General features: G+C 45.6%; 6 protein-coding genes across 6 annotated transcripts; 3 read left to right on the top strand and 3 right to left on the bottom strand.

Moving 5' to 3' along the window:
- Positions 1-1,266: 1,266 nt before the first annotated feature.
- Positions 1,267-2,223, bottom strand: POX_d05925 (uncharacterized protein; the record flags this gene model as incomplete). The annotated part of the gene is made up of 1 exon (XM_050114759.1): positions 1,267-2,223. The coding sequence occupies one exon, from the start codon at positions 2,221-2,223 to the stop codon at positions 1,267-1,269; it is 957 nt and encodes a 318-aa protein (XP_049969710.1).
- Positions 2,224-3,192: 969 nt separating this feature from the next.
- POX_d05924 (uncharacterized protein) lies at positions 3,193-3,945 on the top strand (the record flags this gene model as incomplete). Its single annotated transcript, XM_050114758.1, has 2 exons — positions 3,193-3,291; positions 3,352-3,945. 2 exons carry the CDS (start codon positions 3,193-3,195, stop codon positions 3,943-3,945), a joined length of 693 nt encoding a protein of 230 aa, XP_049969709.1.
- A 1,591-nt stretch (positions 3,946-5,536) lies between these two features.
- On the bottom strand, positions 5,537-6,554 carry POX_d05923 (uncharacterized protein; the record flags this gene model as incomplete). Its single annotated transcript, XM_050114757.1, has 5 exons — positions 5,537-5,828; positions 5,880-6,133; positions 6,187-6,255; positions 6,343-6,381; positions 6,435-6,554. The coding sequence occupies 5 exons, from the start codon at positions 6,552-6,554 to the stop codon at positions 5,537-5,539; spliced, it is 774 nt and encodes a 257-aa protein (XP_049969708.1).
- A 967-nt stretch (positions 6,555-7,521) lies between these two features.
- POX_d05922 (uncharacterized protein) lies at positions 7,522-10,328 on the top strand (the record flags this gene model as incomplete). The annotated part of the gene is made up of 7 exons (XM_050114756.1): positions 7,522-7,648; positions 7,754-7,894; positions 7,983-8,252; positions 8,338-8,535; positions 8,599-8,911; positions 8,973-9,545; positions 9,629-10,328. The coding sequence occupies 7 exons, from the start codon at positions 7,522-7,524 to the stop codon at positions 10,326-10,328; spliced, it is 2,322 nt and encodes a 773-aa protein (XP_049969707.1).
- Positions 10,329-10,737: 409 nt separating this feature from the next.
- POX_d05921 (uncharacterized protein) lies at positions 10,738-11,148 on the bottom strand (the record flags this gene model as incomplete). Its single annotated transcript, XM_050114755.1, has 1 exon — positions 10,738-11,148. One exon carries the CDS (start codon positions 11,146-11,148, stop codon positions 10,738-10,740), a length of 411 nt encoding a protein of 136 aa, XP_049969706.1.
- A 1,491-nt stretch (positions 11,149-12,639) lies between these two features.
- Positions 12,640-13,833, top strand: POX_d05920 (Delta-aminolevulinic acid dehydratase; the record flags this gene model as incomplete). Its single annotated transcript, XM_050114754.1, has 2 exons — positions 12,640-12,867; positions 12,931-13,833. 2 exons carry the CDS (start codon positions 12,640-12,642, stop codon positions 13,831-13,833), a joined length of 1,131 nt encoding a protein of 376 aa, XP_049969705.1.
- Between the last annotated feature and the right edge of the window lie 4,866 nt (positions 13,834-18,699).

Raw genomic sequence — 18,699 nt, 5'->3', positions numbered from 1 at the left:
GATTTTTTTTTCCATTCCCTTTTTTCAAATCTATACATATCTTCACCTTCTTACTCATCCCTCATGCCCTTGTCTTGTGCGACACCACGCAAAGAGTGATTTTTCTTACTTTTTCACAGCCATGTACATTATGAAACACTTGACTGGCTTCGACGAACTCTTCTTTTTTTGCCGATACCTTTGATTTGAATATACAAGATTCATTGCGGCATGAAATTGTGATGCCTCCCGGTACTACATAGATGACGACGAGACTGTTTCAAAGAGGACTAGTTAAGGCTGTTTCATATCGTAGAATTGTGAATGAAAAGTTCTCTAGAGTGGTAAAAGCTAGATCTGTATATTTCGCAAAATAACGATGTCTGTCGGATACGACTACAAGCAGTAGGGCGAGGCCTTTAGCCCGGCTTGAGTTATACTAGCCAGATACTCTATTTGGAGGAGTATCTGCGAGTATTAATTATGCACACTAAAATTAAGATGGACGTTTCTACTGTATTCTTTCTACGTGATAATAAAATGAAAAAGTTATTACTATCCTCTCCCCGTCTTTTCTATGAATATCAAAGGAAATTTTACATGATTGTATAGTATTAAGCCCTCCGAAGCCGGTGAGCCGCAGACACAGAGAGCGATTGTTACGGCGGAGCCGAACCACTACCTGTTGCATTACTATACTATTTGTACCGGACTCTGGGCAATATCCGCAACCGCGGATATTAATGATCTTTTATGGTCTTGTTGGTTAAAAGACAAAGGTTATGCTAACGTCTTGAGGTTTATTTTGCGTATTTTGCGAGCCTTTTAGGCGTAGCCCTTATGAGTAGGGTATTAGGCAGAAGTAGTCTTATGGAACTAGGGGACGTAGAGGCTTGTAGGAGTTGAGTAAAATCAAAGATAAATTGATATTAATGCTTATTCGTGAGAAATACCTACACTAGGCTACTAGATTCTAGTACTATAGGAGCTTCTCATTCACTCTCCATTTTCTGCTCTCGTGCGCACACTGAAGCGCTTTGGGTAAATCAAATGAAGTTTACTTGTTTAGGCTGGGACAGCCGCAGCTTTTGGCACAATGATACTCGCATACAGAATTGTTGATCGAGACACGGACTGTATGATATTTTATTGGATTGCATGCTTGTTCACAGATTTTTCCATTGCTGGGCGATGCTCAAAGCAAATGATCTACAAAGATGTATTTCTCACAGTACCATGATGCGCAGCTAGTGACTCGGCCGCCACAGCTAGATTTCACTCACGCCTCTAAGCCTCCAGCAAAGTCTTCAACATCTCTTTCGGCGTCCTCCGCGGCGCAGCAAGCTCCAGAACCTCTTGACTGGTAGGAACAGTCGGGAAGCTCCCATCCCACGCCTTCTCTGCCGCTCGCTTCACAGATAGAACTACATTGCGTGATACGCCGGGCCTCATAAACTCCGCCTCGAGGAACCCATCCATCCACGACAGATCCCGGTAAACAACATTCTCGACCGACGCACCGATGACGTTTTCGACGAGACGCAGAACACCTTCTCCGGTGATCTCCTCGGGTCCGTTGAGGACGTATTTCTTTTTGTTGTGCTTGGTAGTATCCGCCTCCGAGAGCAATTTTGCGGCGACGAGACCGACTTCATCAGAATCGATCACCCCAACAGGAGTCTCTTTCGACCCCATCAATTTCAACGTGCCTTGCTGTCCTGTCTCACGAAACTCTCTGATAAACTGCGCGGCCGATAAGAAAAATGTTTGGAAAACATTGGGTTGCAGACTCGTCCAGTGCAGATTCTCAAATTCGGTTGTCCCGAGCAGAGTCTCGATTGCCCAGTGCGCGCGCGGATAATACGCAATGGAATCAGGGTGCACATGCGCGGCGGTCGTTGAGATTCGGACCACGTATTTCACCCCAGCGTCGCGCAGTGACAAGTGGAAGGTGGATTCTTCGGCGAATTGAGTCGGTTTATTATGCGGGGCGATAAATGCTCGCACCACATCTTGGGCGAGGAGCCATTCGGGAGTAATTTCGGTCCAGCATTTTTCGATGACTTCAACGCCGGGAAGGCCGGCGAGATGTTGCGCGACGGAGCCGGTGGGGGCGCGGGTGAGGGCGAGGATTCGGTGATTGGCCACGGGCGACGAGGGCGCCTGCACGAGTTTGGAGAGCGTCTCCGTCGCGTTGCGGCCGGTGTTGCCCGTTGCGCCGGCGATGAGGATGGAGGGAGCCATATTGGACCGAAAAGAGTCGATAAACTTTGTAAGCTAAGCAAACAGACTTGGGAGAGGTGATGTTGTGAAGTGGTAAACTACAGGCTGCGCAGAGGTAGATATATACTCCGTCAATGGCTTATTATTAACGTAGATTACTAAAAGCGGGCGCTCCGGAGTGGGCATGCCGAGAGGGCGGCTCCGAGAGCGTCTGCAATGCTAATGATTCTACCGTGGATCTCAGCTTCCCAAGGGCCAAGGAAGCAACAAGGGTTCTGGTTCTGGTTCTGGTTCACTCAGTGGACCCTCCTGAAGACACCTCACGGGAGCCAATTCTATGCCCCTCAGGTTGTGCACTCCATTCCCTTGACCAGATCGCCATGCTCGTAGTCATTCTAGCCTGGCACAATGGTATCTAGTCGATACAACTGTCAATTCCCAGGGTGCACCGCGAAATATCAACGGAAAGAGCATCTCAGTCGCCACGAGGCGAAACACACCCGGCGCCGTGTTCGGCAATGCACAACCTGTGCCCGCGAGTTCGTCCGAAGGTAAGCAGAAATGAACACTGCGGATCACGATCTGCGATATTGAATGCTGATAATGAAGATAGCGATACGCTCCGAAGACATATTCAGAGAGTACATGGAGTTCCGGAGCCCACGCTAGAAGTCAAACAGGCATGCACCCATTGTCGGAAGCAGAAGATCCGTGTGTTATGGCGGGTCACCATGCGCCAACTGCCAGCGTCGCGGGCAGAGGTGTTCGCTTGCACAGCAGAAGGAGACAGCAAGTCCATACTCCTTTCCGGAGGAAACGACAGACACACGACCAGCGATCCCTCAATCTCAAACCCAGCAACCCACACGATCTCGCACGGAGAGTGAAGATCGTCTTGTGGGCATATATTTTGACTTATTTCACTCATACTGGCCGTTCATTCATCGGGGCACGTTTATTGAGCATGAGACCTCATTACTCGTGCAGTCGATGGTTGCCATCGCGCTGTGGATGAGCGGAGAAGAGCGGGAGAAGTCCAAAGCGATCGACCTGCACAATGTGCTTGGAAAGGCTATACGACAACAGAAGGTCTGTCCCGCTGATACAAGCGACAGAATTTCGATCAACCCACTGACACATGGCGCCTAGGAACAATGGGATTGCTCTGGATCAGAGAACGCAACTCCTGCGTGCAAATGGCCGATCCCAACGTACCAAGCGATGCTGCTTCATATCATCTCCGCTGCAATGATGAAAAGCAGCGGGACATCCCTCCAACAGCATCTTAAACCCTCTCTTCCACCCGTCGAGGCTGATCTTCTTCACAGGCTGGTTGCGAGCTGTAAAAGACTCGGAATGTTTCAGTACCCCAACATCCTCGCCCGCTTCTCCGAGACGGAGCCCGGCGAGTATGTCTGGGTGAGTATTGAGGAGATCAAACGTTTCAACCTGGCTTTATTTAAGCTGTGCAGTGCGGTCAGCGCTCCTTCGCCCGGTGACGGGGAAGGGGACGGGATGAACAGCTTGACAGTGAACATTAGAGACACCGTCAGGAGCTGGGGCCTGCGGGCACGCGATTTGCAGTTCCCATTGCCGAAAAATACGCCGTTGTGGAATGCTCTCACTCCGAAGGAATGGTTCGCGGCTGATACCCCGGATGTGTACCGGCATGATCTGCATGACAATCGGGAGCAAGATTGGATCTCGAGGTCCGCGGATGTGTTGGAGCAGGTTGGAATTTGATATGCATTATGTTGCAGTCATCTGCATCGCAACTAGGATCGCAGTACAGCAACCCAGCCACGCTACAGCGATCGCTCGTGGGTCAGGTGGTCAACAAAACAAGATACCTCACCTACAATCTGGAAGATGCCACAGGTAGAACCCTCTAACCCTCTAGGATGTCAAGTCATCAAGTCCTTGAGCTAGGCTCAGCCAAGTGACGCGGTAGCCTGCAGGCTTATTTATCAACACGCTTCAGTAGCCTCCGCTTAAAAGATAACTTCCTAGAGCGGAACTGGAAAAAGTCTCAAGCGTGGGTAAATAGTTGAAAAAAAAGGCAATCATGAGGACTTCACTCAAACCAAGTAGAAGAGGAGAAGAGGCTATAATCCTATAACCGCATACGGTATCGACATGCGGGATCAGCTAGCTACAATTACCGTCACAAGAAAAACTACTCGTCAGATTTATAATACCAGAGCTCCTACGAGTAAGAAACCAAGTCTGAGAATTTATCTAAGAAGCAGTATTCTAAACTTTTAAGTGGGCGTGTTATTCAGTGGTCGCTTACGATCATGATATGGATTAGCGTTTAATATCGAAAGGGCCAAACAATCTATCTTCTATCAGAGCTACCTTTGTATAACAGATCGGCCAAAAAGCACTACTAGATAGAACTTATTATTTATATAAAGCTACGTGCAGTTCTTTTAAATCCTATCACATCCCCACAGATGAGACCGAAGTTGTTGTTAGACAGTATACATAGGAAGTATAGCTCCAATATGTACTCGTTTCGGCACTAAGTATATTATCCGAAGTAGGCGCGTAAGCATGTATACAAAACGTATCATAGTTATTGTCTTATTATAAAATCTCTGAAATAGGTAGTCTTAATTTAAACTATAGAGAATTAATAATGAAAGACCTAACGATTAAACAACTTTCTATTTTCTAACAAGCCCTCCTGACTTAGACAAGATCGCCTATATTTTCAAAGCCTCTTTAGATTTCTGTGTAGCCATCCTCTCCGATAAAGGCTTGTGGGTAGCGATAGAATTCTTACAACTATTCTCCGTATTAGGCTCTTTCCTAGTCTTTACTATTGTAGGAATGTTCGTCCAAATACACCGCTAACGCTCGACCTTTTCGGCCAAATTTCGTGTCTCGCTTCATTTTCTGCTATTAGAGGGTAAATTCATCTCTCGTGCAAGCAATTTTATTGTCAATTGTTCTGCTAAAACCATACCTAGATTGCTGGATTGGAATGGGAGAGTTCAAGGTCTACGCCACAAGCTGTCGCAGCCCTTCGGAGATCGCCTGGCATTGAAAATGAGTGAAGGTTCGAAGTGAGGCGCAGCACGGAGAGAATCTGGCTGATCTGGCCCGCATTCAAACTTACATGTCAATCTGTCTAGGTGCGAAGATCCGGCGGAGTATCTGTCGAGGAACTGAATAGTCGCTACCGTGATGGATTGGCAGTGATTGCGAAATTCGTGTACTGGAAGCCAAGGCAGAAGCTGGCGTTTTTCTGGGCCATGAAAATGCAACATCATCATAGCAGTGTATCCTGCTATTATGGCAGAGCATATGAAAGGAGCAACTAAGGAGATTATGAGCTAGACTCGATCGCGTAAAATCGGCTCCTTGACCCACCTGTCAGATCATTTCTCAGTGAACCAAGACACTCGGAGACTGCCAGGGCGGAATTGATGCAGCTCTGAAGCGAGTAATGATTTGGAAATGGGAATATTTGCTCAACTTTCGCCAGCACAGCGGATTGGAAATCAGTGCTCTCGGATGGTGGGCGTTCCGATATGTCTAAAGGGGGAAAACTAGCAAATTTCCTCGATATCGCAGGGTACTCCATGAGCGCACGGTAACGGTGAATTTTCATGTTGGCACTGAATGATATTAGTCAAGCAAGTGGGTAGTTATGGAGCTAGACTTAGTACCTCATCAGTCTCATTCTCGTGATGGTATGCAAACTCTTCGCCAGTTTATATTCGGGCGAATGATCCCCGGTGGAAGTCAGAGGTTCCACATGGGTCAATTGCGCCAGTTGAGCCTGAATCATCTTATCGACCGCGCCGAATGACCGTCGGAAGTTAGGTACAGACTCTTTAGACCGAATCCCTTTGACTAATGATACCAATAATAGCGTCGCTGCAACAAGGGTTTCTTCGGCACGAATATAACGTTCCCAGACCTACTCCAAAGTCAGTAAACCCAAGTATTGAAGGCCCACTGATAAATACTGACTCGAGAGATATACTCTGATGTAGGGAATTGAACCTCCAGAGTCCTTGTGTTGATGGCTCGTATCGGTGGCTATTTCTTTCTTAGGTACTTGACGCAGTCTCGGATGAAGATCGGCAACAGCACCTTGTCAACAAAGGATTGCTGCTCTGGACATACCTTGCAGCTCACCATAGATGCATGGCATACGCAAAGATACTGGAAAGTTGTTAGGCGACTGTCTAGTGCTGCCAGATAATGCGAATTCTCACCGTTGCCCACCATGCTCTGCTTCTCGCCTCCCGGATCGCCACACCACGTATTTCAGTGCATTCCTTGTGCAATGAGAGTTGGATAGCAGCCTCATGGGCCTTCTCCGCGAAGGAGGTCATCATTGCAATATCCCCTCTGTGCAAATAATGATACAAACTCAGTAGACAATACGCCAGGGGTATCTCAAGCTCAGGAGGCACGTCAGGATGAACGAAAGGTTTTTCTGATAAGGGAGAATTGCAATCAGTAGCCACTGACCACCTGGCGCAAGTTTCGGCGGCGCGGTGGGCCAAGGAGTAGGCCTGGTTCGTGTACAATGTCGCTTCAGAGCCTTGGCTGGCGGATATCTCGGAGGTTTGTATTGGTATGATTATTGATAGCAGAGCAATAATCAGTGGTGAAGTAGGCTCGTAAGCTTGATCATAGCCTTGATTTGCAGTATAGACATCGTTTTCAGCGGCAGGGGGTGGAAGTATAGGAAAGCAAGGATGAACATATTGGTAATAAGCTTTCAAGCTGTGAACAATAACATTGCGTTGTTAGACGATTTATTTCGAGCTTACGTCGGAAACAGGAGAAGACGCACACATCATTGTCAGAGTTGTACTGCCCAACTCCTAGCCAAGACCGCAAACTCGCATCTTCAAAAGATGGAGTGAAGTCAGAGCGCCGAGGTTGCGGAAAGGAAGGTACACAAAGTAGATCCGCGAAAAACCCGTCAAGATCGTGATCTGCATTGAACATCTGGTCAAACTCAAGCGTATTCATATCCCCACTAAATAGCATGGGAAGAAACTCTGGGTCATCCATGCTTTGTCCGCAACTCGGGCCTCGTAGCCCAGTGCCTTTCTGTAGCGCGGCGGGCTGCTCAAGTTTAGCGTGAAGTTGAAAGGGATGCACTCGATATCAGAAGACCCACACGAGGAGAAATCTCAGTTGGCACCTGCCTTCACCAGATTTTACTTTGCGTCGCGCGGTAATTAGCGCGAGAAGATCGGTCTGTGCCTCGCTTTACATTGAGCGAACACCCGAGCGGTTGCCACAATGGCAAGCCTTGACGGTACTTGTTGAAACCAATGATCGCCAATGCTGTATCGGTCCACCGCAACGCTCAAAAATCACAGCAAGTCCACGTCCTCAATTCCCCAGCTAGGGACGAGTCTCTTATTGAGTCGGGTTCTGCGATCGAAATCGATGACGTCGGCAGATAGCCGTAAGATCCTGTCATGTGACCCAGACCGACGGTCATGCGAGTTGGAGACCGTTTGAGATTGATAAAGTTGGAGACCGTCTCCACAAGACTCTTGCCTCGTAACAGAAGCACACAATTGGGACTCATCCGGCAATACCGCGAGGATGGAAGCTGTGGACCACCAGGATGTCAGCAGGCGGCACGTTTGTTCTTTCTGCGGCCGCAGATTTCGTAAACCCGAACACGTGCGGCGCCATACACGAATCCGTTAGTTTTGCGAAGCGCGCAGCCCCAGACTCCGTTTGAGTTCATCTAACTGAACTGTTGCTTGCTGCTCCCTGGTTTTGTGACGCAGATACTTTAGAAAAGCCGTATCCGTGTCCCTGTGGAACATCGTTCAGTAGACGAGATCTACTGCGACGCCACGAGAGGCTGGCTCATAATGGTAACCAGCTTGAACCGGGTTCATCCATCACGACGACGGACTCGATATCGTTCGCAGATAATATCACAGCCACGCGTCCGCGTAAAGACCGGACAGGACAGCTGGAGCAAACAAAAGAGCCGCAATCAGTTTCCCTTCGCGCAAATTCCGCAACAAGAACTGCGAATGATAGTATCCGATGTAAGATTCTTCCCTTTGGATCTCACCCGATCCCCAAAACTCTAACAGGTTTGATTTTCGCTGCCTTGCTGACAATGCTTCTAAGCGCTTCCGGCTTTGAGCTCGAACGATGACCAAAGTCCCTTGAATGACTTTCAGAACTTTCTTGCGAATAGTACCCTGTGGACTCTTGTCGACGACCAGGATATAACAGGGTCACGACCACCTCTTGCAGCCGGTCTCCTTGAGAGAGGTACTAATGTTCTAGATCCTGATTTTGAAATTCGCGTAATAGAACAGAGCAGTAAGACCCTTAACTACTATTGCTTCCTTATCAGTAAAATATTCTTCGGCTAAAAGCATACAGACAGAAATACACTTATGTCCGACTCAGCCGTTCAAGAGTACATGACCCGGTGCCCTACATTCATCGTTCCGTCATTCCGAACAATTGGAAGATATCTGCGATCCTTTTACCGAAACTTCAGTGTTCCTGTGATGCATGAACACTACGAACGAACAGGTCGCGTCATCGCTGCATTACGCCTAGCAATACTTGCTCTGGGTGCCCGTTTTTTGTTAGAGCTTCGATCCTCTGTGGCTTTGTTCAATGCTTCCAGAGACATTGTGCTCAATCACTGGACATGGTCCACACAGAATGCGTCGTTGGAAGACGACAAGTACGTATCAATTCGAACGGCTCCGACCTCCCATCTAACAATGCCGCTGACGGAAAATCAGTTCAGCCCATCAGCTTGCAGCTACATTTATGCTACTTCTAGAATGCATCAAAATGGAACAGAGTGAAACACTGGTATACCAGATGGGGATATTACAGAGTGGACTGGTCCACTATGTGGCCTTATCCCACAATTCTGCACCCGACTCGGCTGACCTCGAAGGGCAATTTGCCTCGTGGGTTCGGTCTGAGACAAGTCGACGCATTGAAGTATTTGGAGTGTGTGCCGCTGCTTCCCATGCTTTTCTCTTCGACGATCTCTGTGCACAGGTAAAGACCAACTCTAGCCTTCGACTCCCTTGTTCTTCGAGGGTCTGGGCCACGGCGACTGCTCGGGAGTTTGAACAACGGCTGGAGAGCCAGGAGCACCGGGGCCCCTTCGCTGTTGAATGGTTTCAAAATGTCAGCGATCAAGCAGATGTGATCAGCGACCCAGAGGTTGAGGAAGATATCTCAGTACCACGGCACTGCTACATTGCTGCAGCTTTTTTGGGCCATCGGGTAGCATTTTTGTCAAATGGCCATTTTGCTGGATCGGCTACTCGAATGCAGCGAATGGAGTTTGAACGCATCGGGTAAGTATGCGGGGAATAGGCTCTACGGTTGGCCGATCAGCATCTGCAACAGCAGCAACTGACTGATATGACGTACGTTTTAGAAAAACTGCAATTCGCTTTTTGGTGGCATTGGAGGCTGAAAGACCCTCTCCTGATGCATTGACGCCCCTTGAAAGTAAGGCAAAGGCAATCATGCAGTTGATTCTCGTGCGCCTGGCTCTCAGCCTACCCGCGAAAATAAGGATGATTCCATCTTCGTACGCCCATCGTCCCTTGCAGCTTGCAACCGCATATTATGAATGGTCTTGGGAGACTCCCACTTCGCCAGATATTTTGCTTTATGCGATTAGACATAGTATCGACCTGTTGAAATATCCCGCCTCTACTGGGGTCGTTTTCTTTGTTCGGTCTGGCATGAGCAGCTGGAGTGTCGAATTGCTAGTACTTGTTTTTGAATCTGCTCTTCTCCTCAGCCGATGGGTTCAAAAGTCTGACGATTTGAGAACTAGCCACCAAGGCACGTCAAGCAACGAAGATGCGTTTCGAGGAGAAATGGGGCTCATCTCCGGTTTAGAGGAAATTCGGCTTCTCAGGCGCCTTCTGACACTTCTCCAATCAGCTTGGTCATCTTTCACCGATACAGATGAGATTTCGGATGATATCAGTGCCAGTCAACTCTCTCTATTTGTTTTAAGATTCTGGGCAAATGTACTGGAGACCCCTGAGAACACGGAATTTGCACGCTTGCTTGGGAGGACTCTTGCCGAATATGCCAAGTTGCTTGAAAGCACCCCTCAGTGAGAAAGAACTCCGGGAAGAAAGGATATGACCGAATTCCATTTGATTGTGATGAGCTGAGAAAGTGTGACGTTCGATCAATTCCCAGGATTTCAACGCCGGATGCACGCCACGACAGATGTTGATCTCGATGACGCCCAGATATTTGCACTCATAGATTCAGCTGGGACTATAAATAACAAGGATGCATCGTGGGTACAGGGATTCTCATGAGTGAGCCACTAAGCATAATCTAAACTCAAGAAAGTGGACATTCATTTACTGACTCAATACTTGCAATGCATCCTTGGGCGGCACTAGGGGATCCTTCATCGTGAAACTTCCATTCAGACCCTACATTTATCCAAGAACATGAAAAATCTCTCCAAAGCAACACACCATACAATCACTCATCATTGTCTTCCGGTCGCATTCACTTTGTCTCGGAAATCACAGCCTCAACCTCCAGCTCAATTTGCATCGGTCCGAAAGCGAGCCGAGGCACAGCAATCGCAGTCCACACAGGACGATGTCCTGGAAGTCTTTCCTTCAATTTTTGGACGACACGCTCAAAGGTGGACCCCATATCGACATGGTAGCTCCGTAACAAGTAGACGTCCTCCCAGCCTGCGAGACCCGCAGCTTGAAGCACACGGTCGACATTTTCGAAGGCAAGATCCACCTGGCCAATGGGATCGTTGGCGTCGAGTTTGTTATCGTTCGTCCAACCCCCTTGGCCCGAGCACTTGACGATGTTACCGATGACAACAGCCTGACTGTAGTGGCACTTCTGGCCATTTTCGGTGCCTGCGCCGGGTTCGTCGTAGTATCGAAGAGAGGACATGGTAGAGTAACGGCGACTTGTCAAGGAATGAATATCGAAAATTCAGAGAGTGAAGGGATGAGATCAGAGTGAGATTTTTTTCCCGTCCTAAAATGACTGGTCTTATCGTTTTATAGTTCTGATCGAGGTCTGGTCGAGGTGAGTGGGAAGCCTGGGCTCTCCAAAATCTCCAAGATCTCCAAGATCTCCACCTGGTCTTGAAGCCCAAAGCATGACGTTTGGCCCCTTCCGGGCACGGGCCCCACTCTATCCGTCGATCGGGTGGTCTCCAACAAGGCCGGTTTTAAAAGAGGATATTTTCGTATCTCAATGAAATGTTCACCTAGGTCTTAAAGTTTCTTTTGTTTGTACCGCTCGGACCAGGCTCACTAGCTTTTCAAAGTCTGGACACGGGATATGTGTAGAGTCTTGAAACACTTGACCAATCGGTTCTCGTAATGAGGTTAATCTGCATCTGTCGCGGAGTGCTCCTCGGATCTAGCAAATGTGTTGTTCGGGGTTTGGAGATTGACTCATACAGATTTCATGTACAGCAAATGTCCATTAATGTGTGGATTGTGCATAATACCTATATTTTTGTTCAAGACCCTTGAAGTACAGCAGTATCTTTTCAAACTCTACGTATCAAAAACAACAATTCACCCCACTTCAGCTCATCCACGAGCTTGATTTCGTGGCTACCTCCAAACATAGCTATACAGATGTGCTTGGCATCACGAGTTGGGTAGAGTCATATCGTCAGAAGAATAAGATGCAAAAAGTTTGTTGGTTCCGTTAGACTGAGCTTGACCAGAATTCGGCTATTTGACCACCCTGAATGGGGATACGATATTGACGAATGGACAATTGGAATCAAATGGAGTATCAATGATACATACCGCAGCACCGTGGTTCGCATCCATGGCACGGCATTTCAAGTTGAGTGGTCCTGGTATAACACCAAATACATACTGAATGCTAAAAAATCAATGACTGAGTATGCAAAACTGTCGGGCAGTCATGCTGTGTATATATGGATGATACTGTACTTGACTACTTACTACTTGGTACTTACTACGAGAGAGATTGACTGGGGTATTTGCAGGAGCAATTCATGTACATTTCCATGCCTTCGTCTTGAGCCGAGGCAGGACCAATCACAAGATCCGGCAATTCGGCTGACCACGTCGGAGATCCCAATCGGCCGAATTATCAGCGGATTAACCATTTTCCTCGTCCCTTGCGCGGCTGACAGGCGTTGTCCTTGGCAGGACTCGCCTCCCTCGTGATTCCACTCTTCAATTCCTGTACATATTTCAAATTCGACTCACTCAAGACCTTTGGATAGAGCGGCAGCAGCCATTCACGAAATCACGACCTCACGCCCTTTTTCTCCAGCGACTTCCACAGGGGGAAATTCTCTCATTGAATTGGATTAATCTGGGTCCCCCAGATAGTCCCCATTGCTTCCCGGTCTCTCACTGTTCTGCCGTCCTCGACACATTCTCGTCAATGTCGTTCTCCAATTTAGTTTCCGATATCGCGTTTCGCGATGCCAATTCCGATGATCGCGCTTCACAGGTTTCACTTGCCCGGTCGCGCACGGCGCGGTCGTACGCCAGCACCAACGCCACCAGTGTAACTAGCGTCAGCATCTCTGGTGACATTTCCAGCCAGCTTCACGCAGGATACAGTCACCCGTTGAGTCGATCATGGCAAGCTGAAAGGCAATTGACAAAGGTATATTGAGAATCTTTGCCCTAATAATCACTTTCCAACTCATCGCTAATGTTGTGCCGACAGGAAATGCTTATTTATCCACTCTTCATTACCGATAATCCCGACGAGGAGACACCGATCCCCTCCCTGCCCAACCAATACCGTCGCGGAGTCAACCGTCTTGTCCCGTTTTTGGCACCGCTCGTGCGTAAAGGCCTGCGATCAGTCATCCTTTTCGGAGTCCCCCTCCACCCCGCAGCGAAAGATGCGCTCGGGACAGCAGCCGACGATCCGGCCGGTCCCGTCATTCAGGCCATTCGCCTTCTTCGATCTCGTTTCCCTCAACTCTACATCACCACCGACGTCTGCCTGTGTGAGTACACCTCGCATGGCCATTGTGGTATTTTGCGAGAAGACGGATCCCTAGACAACGCGCAGTCTGTAGATCGCATATCCGACGTCGCACTGGCCTACGCCGTCGCTGGCGCCCACTGTGTCGCTCCTTCCGACATGAACGATGGACGGGTGCGCGCCATCAAACTCAAACTGATCGAAGCCGGCCTGGCCCATCGCGTTTTGCTCATGTCATACAGCGCCAAGTTTAGTGGCTGCCTGTACGGCCCCTTCCGTGATGCGGCTGGCTCGTGTCCGTCCTTTGGAGATCGTCGGTGCTACCAGCTTCCCCCCGGCGGTCGGGGTCTTGCCCGCCGTGCCATTCAAAGGGATATTGCCGAAGGTGCAGATATCATCATGGTCAAGCCCGCAAGCAGCTATCTGGATATCATTCGGGATGCCAAGGACTTGGCCCAGGATATGCCCGTCGCTGCATATCAAGTGAGTGGTGAATTTGCCATGATCCACGCGGGTGCCAAAGCAGGAGTATTCGACTTGAAAACCATGGCCTTTGAGAGCACAGAAGGAATTCTCCGCGCAGGTGCTGGCATTGTCGTGAGCTATTTTGTGCCAGAATTCTTGGACTGGCTGTGATCCTTGCTTGTTTCGGCTAGATTGCCATTTTTACCGTTTCTTTTTTCCGCGGGCGTTCTTGGCTCTCTATCTCTCTCTCTCTCTGTCTCTCCATTCTGATGGCTATGAGTGAAAGGAATTGGTCCAAAAGCAACCCTCTACGTCTATAATCAGCGCCTCCCACATCATCATCATAACCACCATCGTCATCATGTCATATATTCTACACACTTGCATCACCAAGCAAAAGGAGAAAAGGTAGAGTGCAGACCTTCAACTCCCCAAATCTCTCAAACACTCACCACTCTGATAGCCGACTGGATACCCTCAATTTAATTCTGAGAGAGTTTGCCCTCTCCAGATGTTTGCTGTCCTAGCAGTCAGGTGCCTTGAGGGTTTTTCTCCTAGTCATAGGTTTCCCTCTTCCTTGTTCTTTCTCTCCTCTTTAGACTCCCTAATTCAGATATCTCGCCTCCAGATTGCTTCCTTGCCTTTAGATCTGTAGGTCTATTAGGTTATGAGTGTTACGACACTGCGGAGTAGGTCGCTATGCGTAGCCGTAGCTACCCGCAGGTAGCATTGATGCGATACTTATACCGTCCCCGGGCATACCAGAACATGCGTTCTGGTATATTTCAGTCTTTGGGACCAGTTGGTTAGCGTGCCCGGGTTGCTGCACTTTAATAATAAGCCTGATCGTAATAGTAAGGCCTAAATTTGCGAAATCCGCAAATTCTTGAATTTTCAATTACTAAATTTATTAACTTCGGCTATGGAAGCTATAATTTAATATAAATATTATCAAATTCAACTAGCCTATAGAAGCTAAATTTACTAAATAGACTATTAATTAATAAATTTAATTAGGCTATAGAAGCTAAATTTAATATTAATAAAAGAAGGACGCGTCTGTTAATATTTACTAGGACTACTATAATAATATTATCTCTTACTTTATAACGAGATCTACTTACACAAGGTAGAAAAACTTAATCGTTAGGGAAGAAGAGGGCGCCGCTAGTTAGGATTTAATTCTAAGACTAACTATTAGGGGGTCTGTATCGTAGTGTGATTCGAAGAGTAAAGAAAAGGTTGATTTTTGAAGTATATCTATAGTATCTCTTAAATATCGGGTCTGTAAGGATAGTTATAGGACTATATAGGGCCGAACGGGGGTATTTACGTGAGCTATAACTTACGTAATTATCCTTCCGGGATCTTATCCTCCTCTACTTAGACTAAACTCGCCCCGAGCTTTAGGGTAATATAGTCTAAGCTTACTATCGCTCTGTTCGGTTATATCCGTAGGTTCCTGCCTTAGTGCGTTTATATATATAGGGTAAAGTCGAAATAGTAGGGGTTTAATAAAAGAAAAGGTATAATATTATTCTTAGCTACTTATAACTACTATATATAGCTAATAGTCGCTAAAAGCTCTTATTAGGGTAGTCTAGAGGAATAAAGGATCTCTTATTATAAATATAGGTAAATTCTCCTAATCGCTTCTTCTTCTCTTTATCCTTCTTCCTTATCTCTTCTAATACTATCTAGGTTATCCTATATATTCTAAGACTTTTTCCTAGGCTAGATAGCTTACTCTAAGTCTAAACTAGATCTTTAAATAGCTAATAGGTCTTTAGTTCCTTTTTATCCTTCTTCTAAGCTAATAGTCGATCCTCCTATTAAGTTCTCTCCTACCTCTTTATCTTCTCTTATTCTTAATCTCCCTCTACTAGCTACTCTATTAAGCCCTTAGTAATCTAAGGACCGGCCTATAAGTAATTAGGAGCTTTTAGAGTCTTATACTCTTATTCTATCGCCTTCTTCTAAGCCTTCCTCTAGCGACTTTATAGAGTATTAGGTCTAGACTACTTAGTCCTAGATAGCTCTATTAATAAGGAAGAAGGCTATTAAGATAAAGTATTCCCTAGCTAAGATTTTTATAAATATACGTAAGAGTAGGTTCTACGCGTATAATACGTAGACTAAAAGGCTATAGATAGGCTTAGATACCTATAGGAATCCCTTAGTAAGCTAGTTTAAGACTAACTATATAAAGGACTCCTAGACTTATAGCACGCGAATCTAAGATATAGACTAGAGAAATAATAATCCGAAGAATTATAGTACTCTTATAAAGCTTTAGGTAGCTTTTGCTTAATAGATTAGTAAACTAGCCCCTACTAGTATAGAGTACTAGTTATATAGTAACTAGAATAGCCTATTTAATTCTTACTATATCTTCGGGACCCTATAAGAGGTTCTATTAGGGAGCGGAGGCTATAGAAATTACTAGTTTAATAGTAACGCGTTCTAGTACTTCTTATAGAGGGATAAGCTCCTTAATCCTTAGATATAGAAGTATTATAGTAGGATATACCCCTCCTATATATTAGTTAAAGATAGGAAGGTATATCTCTCTTTGTTTATTTATAATACCCTATACTAACTATTAGTAGCGCGATCTAAAGGATAAGAAGCGGTCCTATAATAACGATAGTAGCGAGGATAGCTCTAAGAAGAAGAATAGCTAGGGTAGTAAACCTAAGAAGAGGAAGGATAAGAGTAAGAGTAAGGCTAAGAATAATAGTACTTTCTTTAAGAATTTATAGCTATCTAGTTCCCTAAAGGATTCTTAGGTTTATAATAAGAATAACTTTATAGTCGTGTTAGAGGCCTATAAGGCGATTCTAAAGATAATCGCGGCTTTAGAGAGCGATCTTAAGGTCCTAGAGGCGTACATAGTTAAGAATAAGCAGATTAAGCTCGAGGATAATAATAACGATAATAATAATAATAATAATAATAGTAATAGCGACGAGAACCTATTCGTCTCTATTAAGAAGTATTTAGGGAAGTAATCTCCTTTTCGTATACTTTTAGTATTAGTACCTCGTAGGAACTACGATAGTAAAAGGTCTGTTAAATAAATCCTATTTATCTTAGTTAGCGTTATAGCTATTCCGAATATCCCCTAGTAGTAGTCTACTAGATCCTAATAAGTCTATATCCTAGAGCTCGTCTCTAGATATAGGTAATTAGAGCTTCTCCTAGTCTATCGCGCGTTTCTTAGTCTTTCTATTTTCCCTATTAATATATTTATAGCTTCGATCGAGAGCTTCTATTATAACGTTCTCCTCCCCTACTTTACTCGGGTATATACCGTTAGCCTAGTCTATTAGGAATTAATTCTATTCTTCCTTTATAAAGGTAGATAAGTCCCTATATATAGAAGGAGTATTATCTTATTTAATAATTTTTAGTAGCTCTTAGGATTATCTTAGTTAGATCCCCTATCTCTAGAGTACTACTTATACCGTCTATAATATCTATAGGCCTCCCGGGTCCTTTATATTAGCTTTAATTAATCGCGAACTATTAATTAGGTTTTTTAGGACCCGTCCGTTCGGTTCTTCTAGTATGTATATACTAAGTAGGTACGCTATAAGGATCTTAAAGGATCCGAACTACTTGCTCTCGAATTTCTATACTAACTTATTCTAAACAAGGACCTAATCCCCCTTTTCGAAGCTTATCTTCGTTACCTAGCTATCCCTAATCCTATTAGTCTAGATCGCTTAGGATAGTAGTAGCTTATTTACTTTAGTATAGGCGTCGCTTACGATCTAGAGCTCCTTAGTCCGCCTCGCGAATACTAAGGGTTCTTTTATTAGGTTATTACCTAGTAAGTAGGAGTAGGCCCTATAAACTAGAAAGAATAAGCTATACCTAGTTACTACGTATTCCTAGACCCGTATAACTAGAGTCGCCTACGCTAGGTATAGGTCCTATACCTTTATTAGCTTTCCTATAAGATAATTTATTAATATATAGCTAAGTAGACTATAAAGGTTTTCTACTTTCCTATTCGTATAGGGGAAGTAGGAGATAGTTAGCTAGTACCGAGTTTTTAGTAGGTTTAGATAGTAGCTAATCGTACCCGAAAGGAGGTTTAAACTATTATTAGAGAGGATCTCGAGTAGCGCTCTATAATTTATAAAGATTTCCTTGTAGAGGAAGATTCTAAGCGCTTCTTCTATAGCTTCTAGGATAGCTCTAGCTACCTACTATCTAGTTATATAGTTAATTACTATAATAATCTATCTATTACTATTTAGTATTATTAGTAGTCGTCTAATAACGTCGATCCCCTATCTCTAGAAAGGCCTAATCCCTTTAGTTACTAGATAGTAGGCTATTTCCTATTCTAGGGCCTTCTTTAATCCCTAAGAAACCTAGTACTAAGGGTACTTACGTACCGCGATCTCTATATCCGCTCTTATCTAGGGCTACTAAGCTCTCGGTCTTAGGATACTATTTAGGCCTAGCTATCCTAGATATTGAAGAGGGGAATGCTCACGGCAGTCTGATCTTACTAGACAGGTCGAGTTATAGAGGAACCAAACCAAACCCACAAGCACGCAAGTCCTAGAATCCTCCAAAGTAATCGTGAGATCCGATGTCAGGTACCAAAGGCAGGAATCAAAAAGAGTATAATATTTCAAGTGTAAGGAATCTAACTATAAAGACTGTCCTGAATCCTCCGTCTAAACTGTTGTTCAAGTATAATAATAATACCGGATCCCGCAAGCTAGGTCCTAGATAACCTTCCTCGGCGGTAAGGCTCTTAGGTATCTCCTACTACTGAATATCCGCCTTTAAGTATATATAACCGAATCCCCTACTATATAACCTCCCCCCCTATAATTTACCGTCCCTTAGTTAATTTCCTATATCCCTCGATAGTAACGTTAGATCTCCTAAAGACCCTTAGGCTAACTTACTAGGCTACACAAAATTTAGCAAAACCGATAGGCCCTTCTCCTTTCGCAGAAAATAAGAGTGTACGCTAAATTACTGCCGTTCGGCCTTTATCGTTATCTAAAA

The sequence above is a fragment of the Penicillium oxalicum genome, chromosome IV, assembly GCF_001723175.1.
Source record: "Penicillium oxalicum strain HP7-1 chromosome IV, whole genome shotgun sequence".
Classification (NCBI taxonomy): Eukaryota; Fungi; Ascomycota; class Eurotiomycetes; order Eurotiales; family Aspergillaceae; genus Penicillium; species Penicillium oxalicum.
The sequence above is the reverse complement of the archived record's forward strand: the minus strand, read 5'-3'. Positions and strand labels throughout refer to the sequence as shown.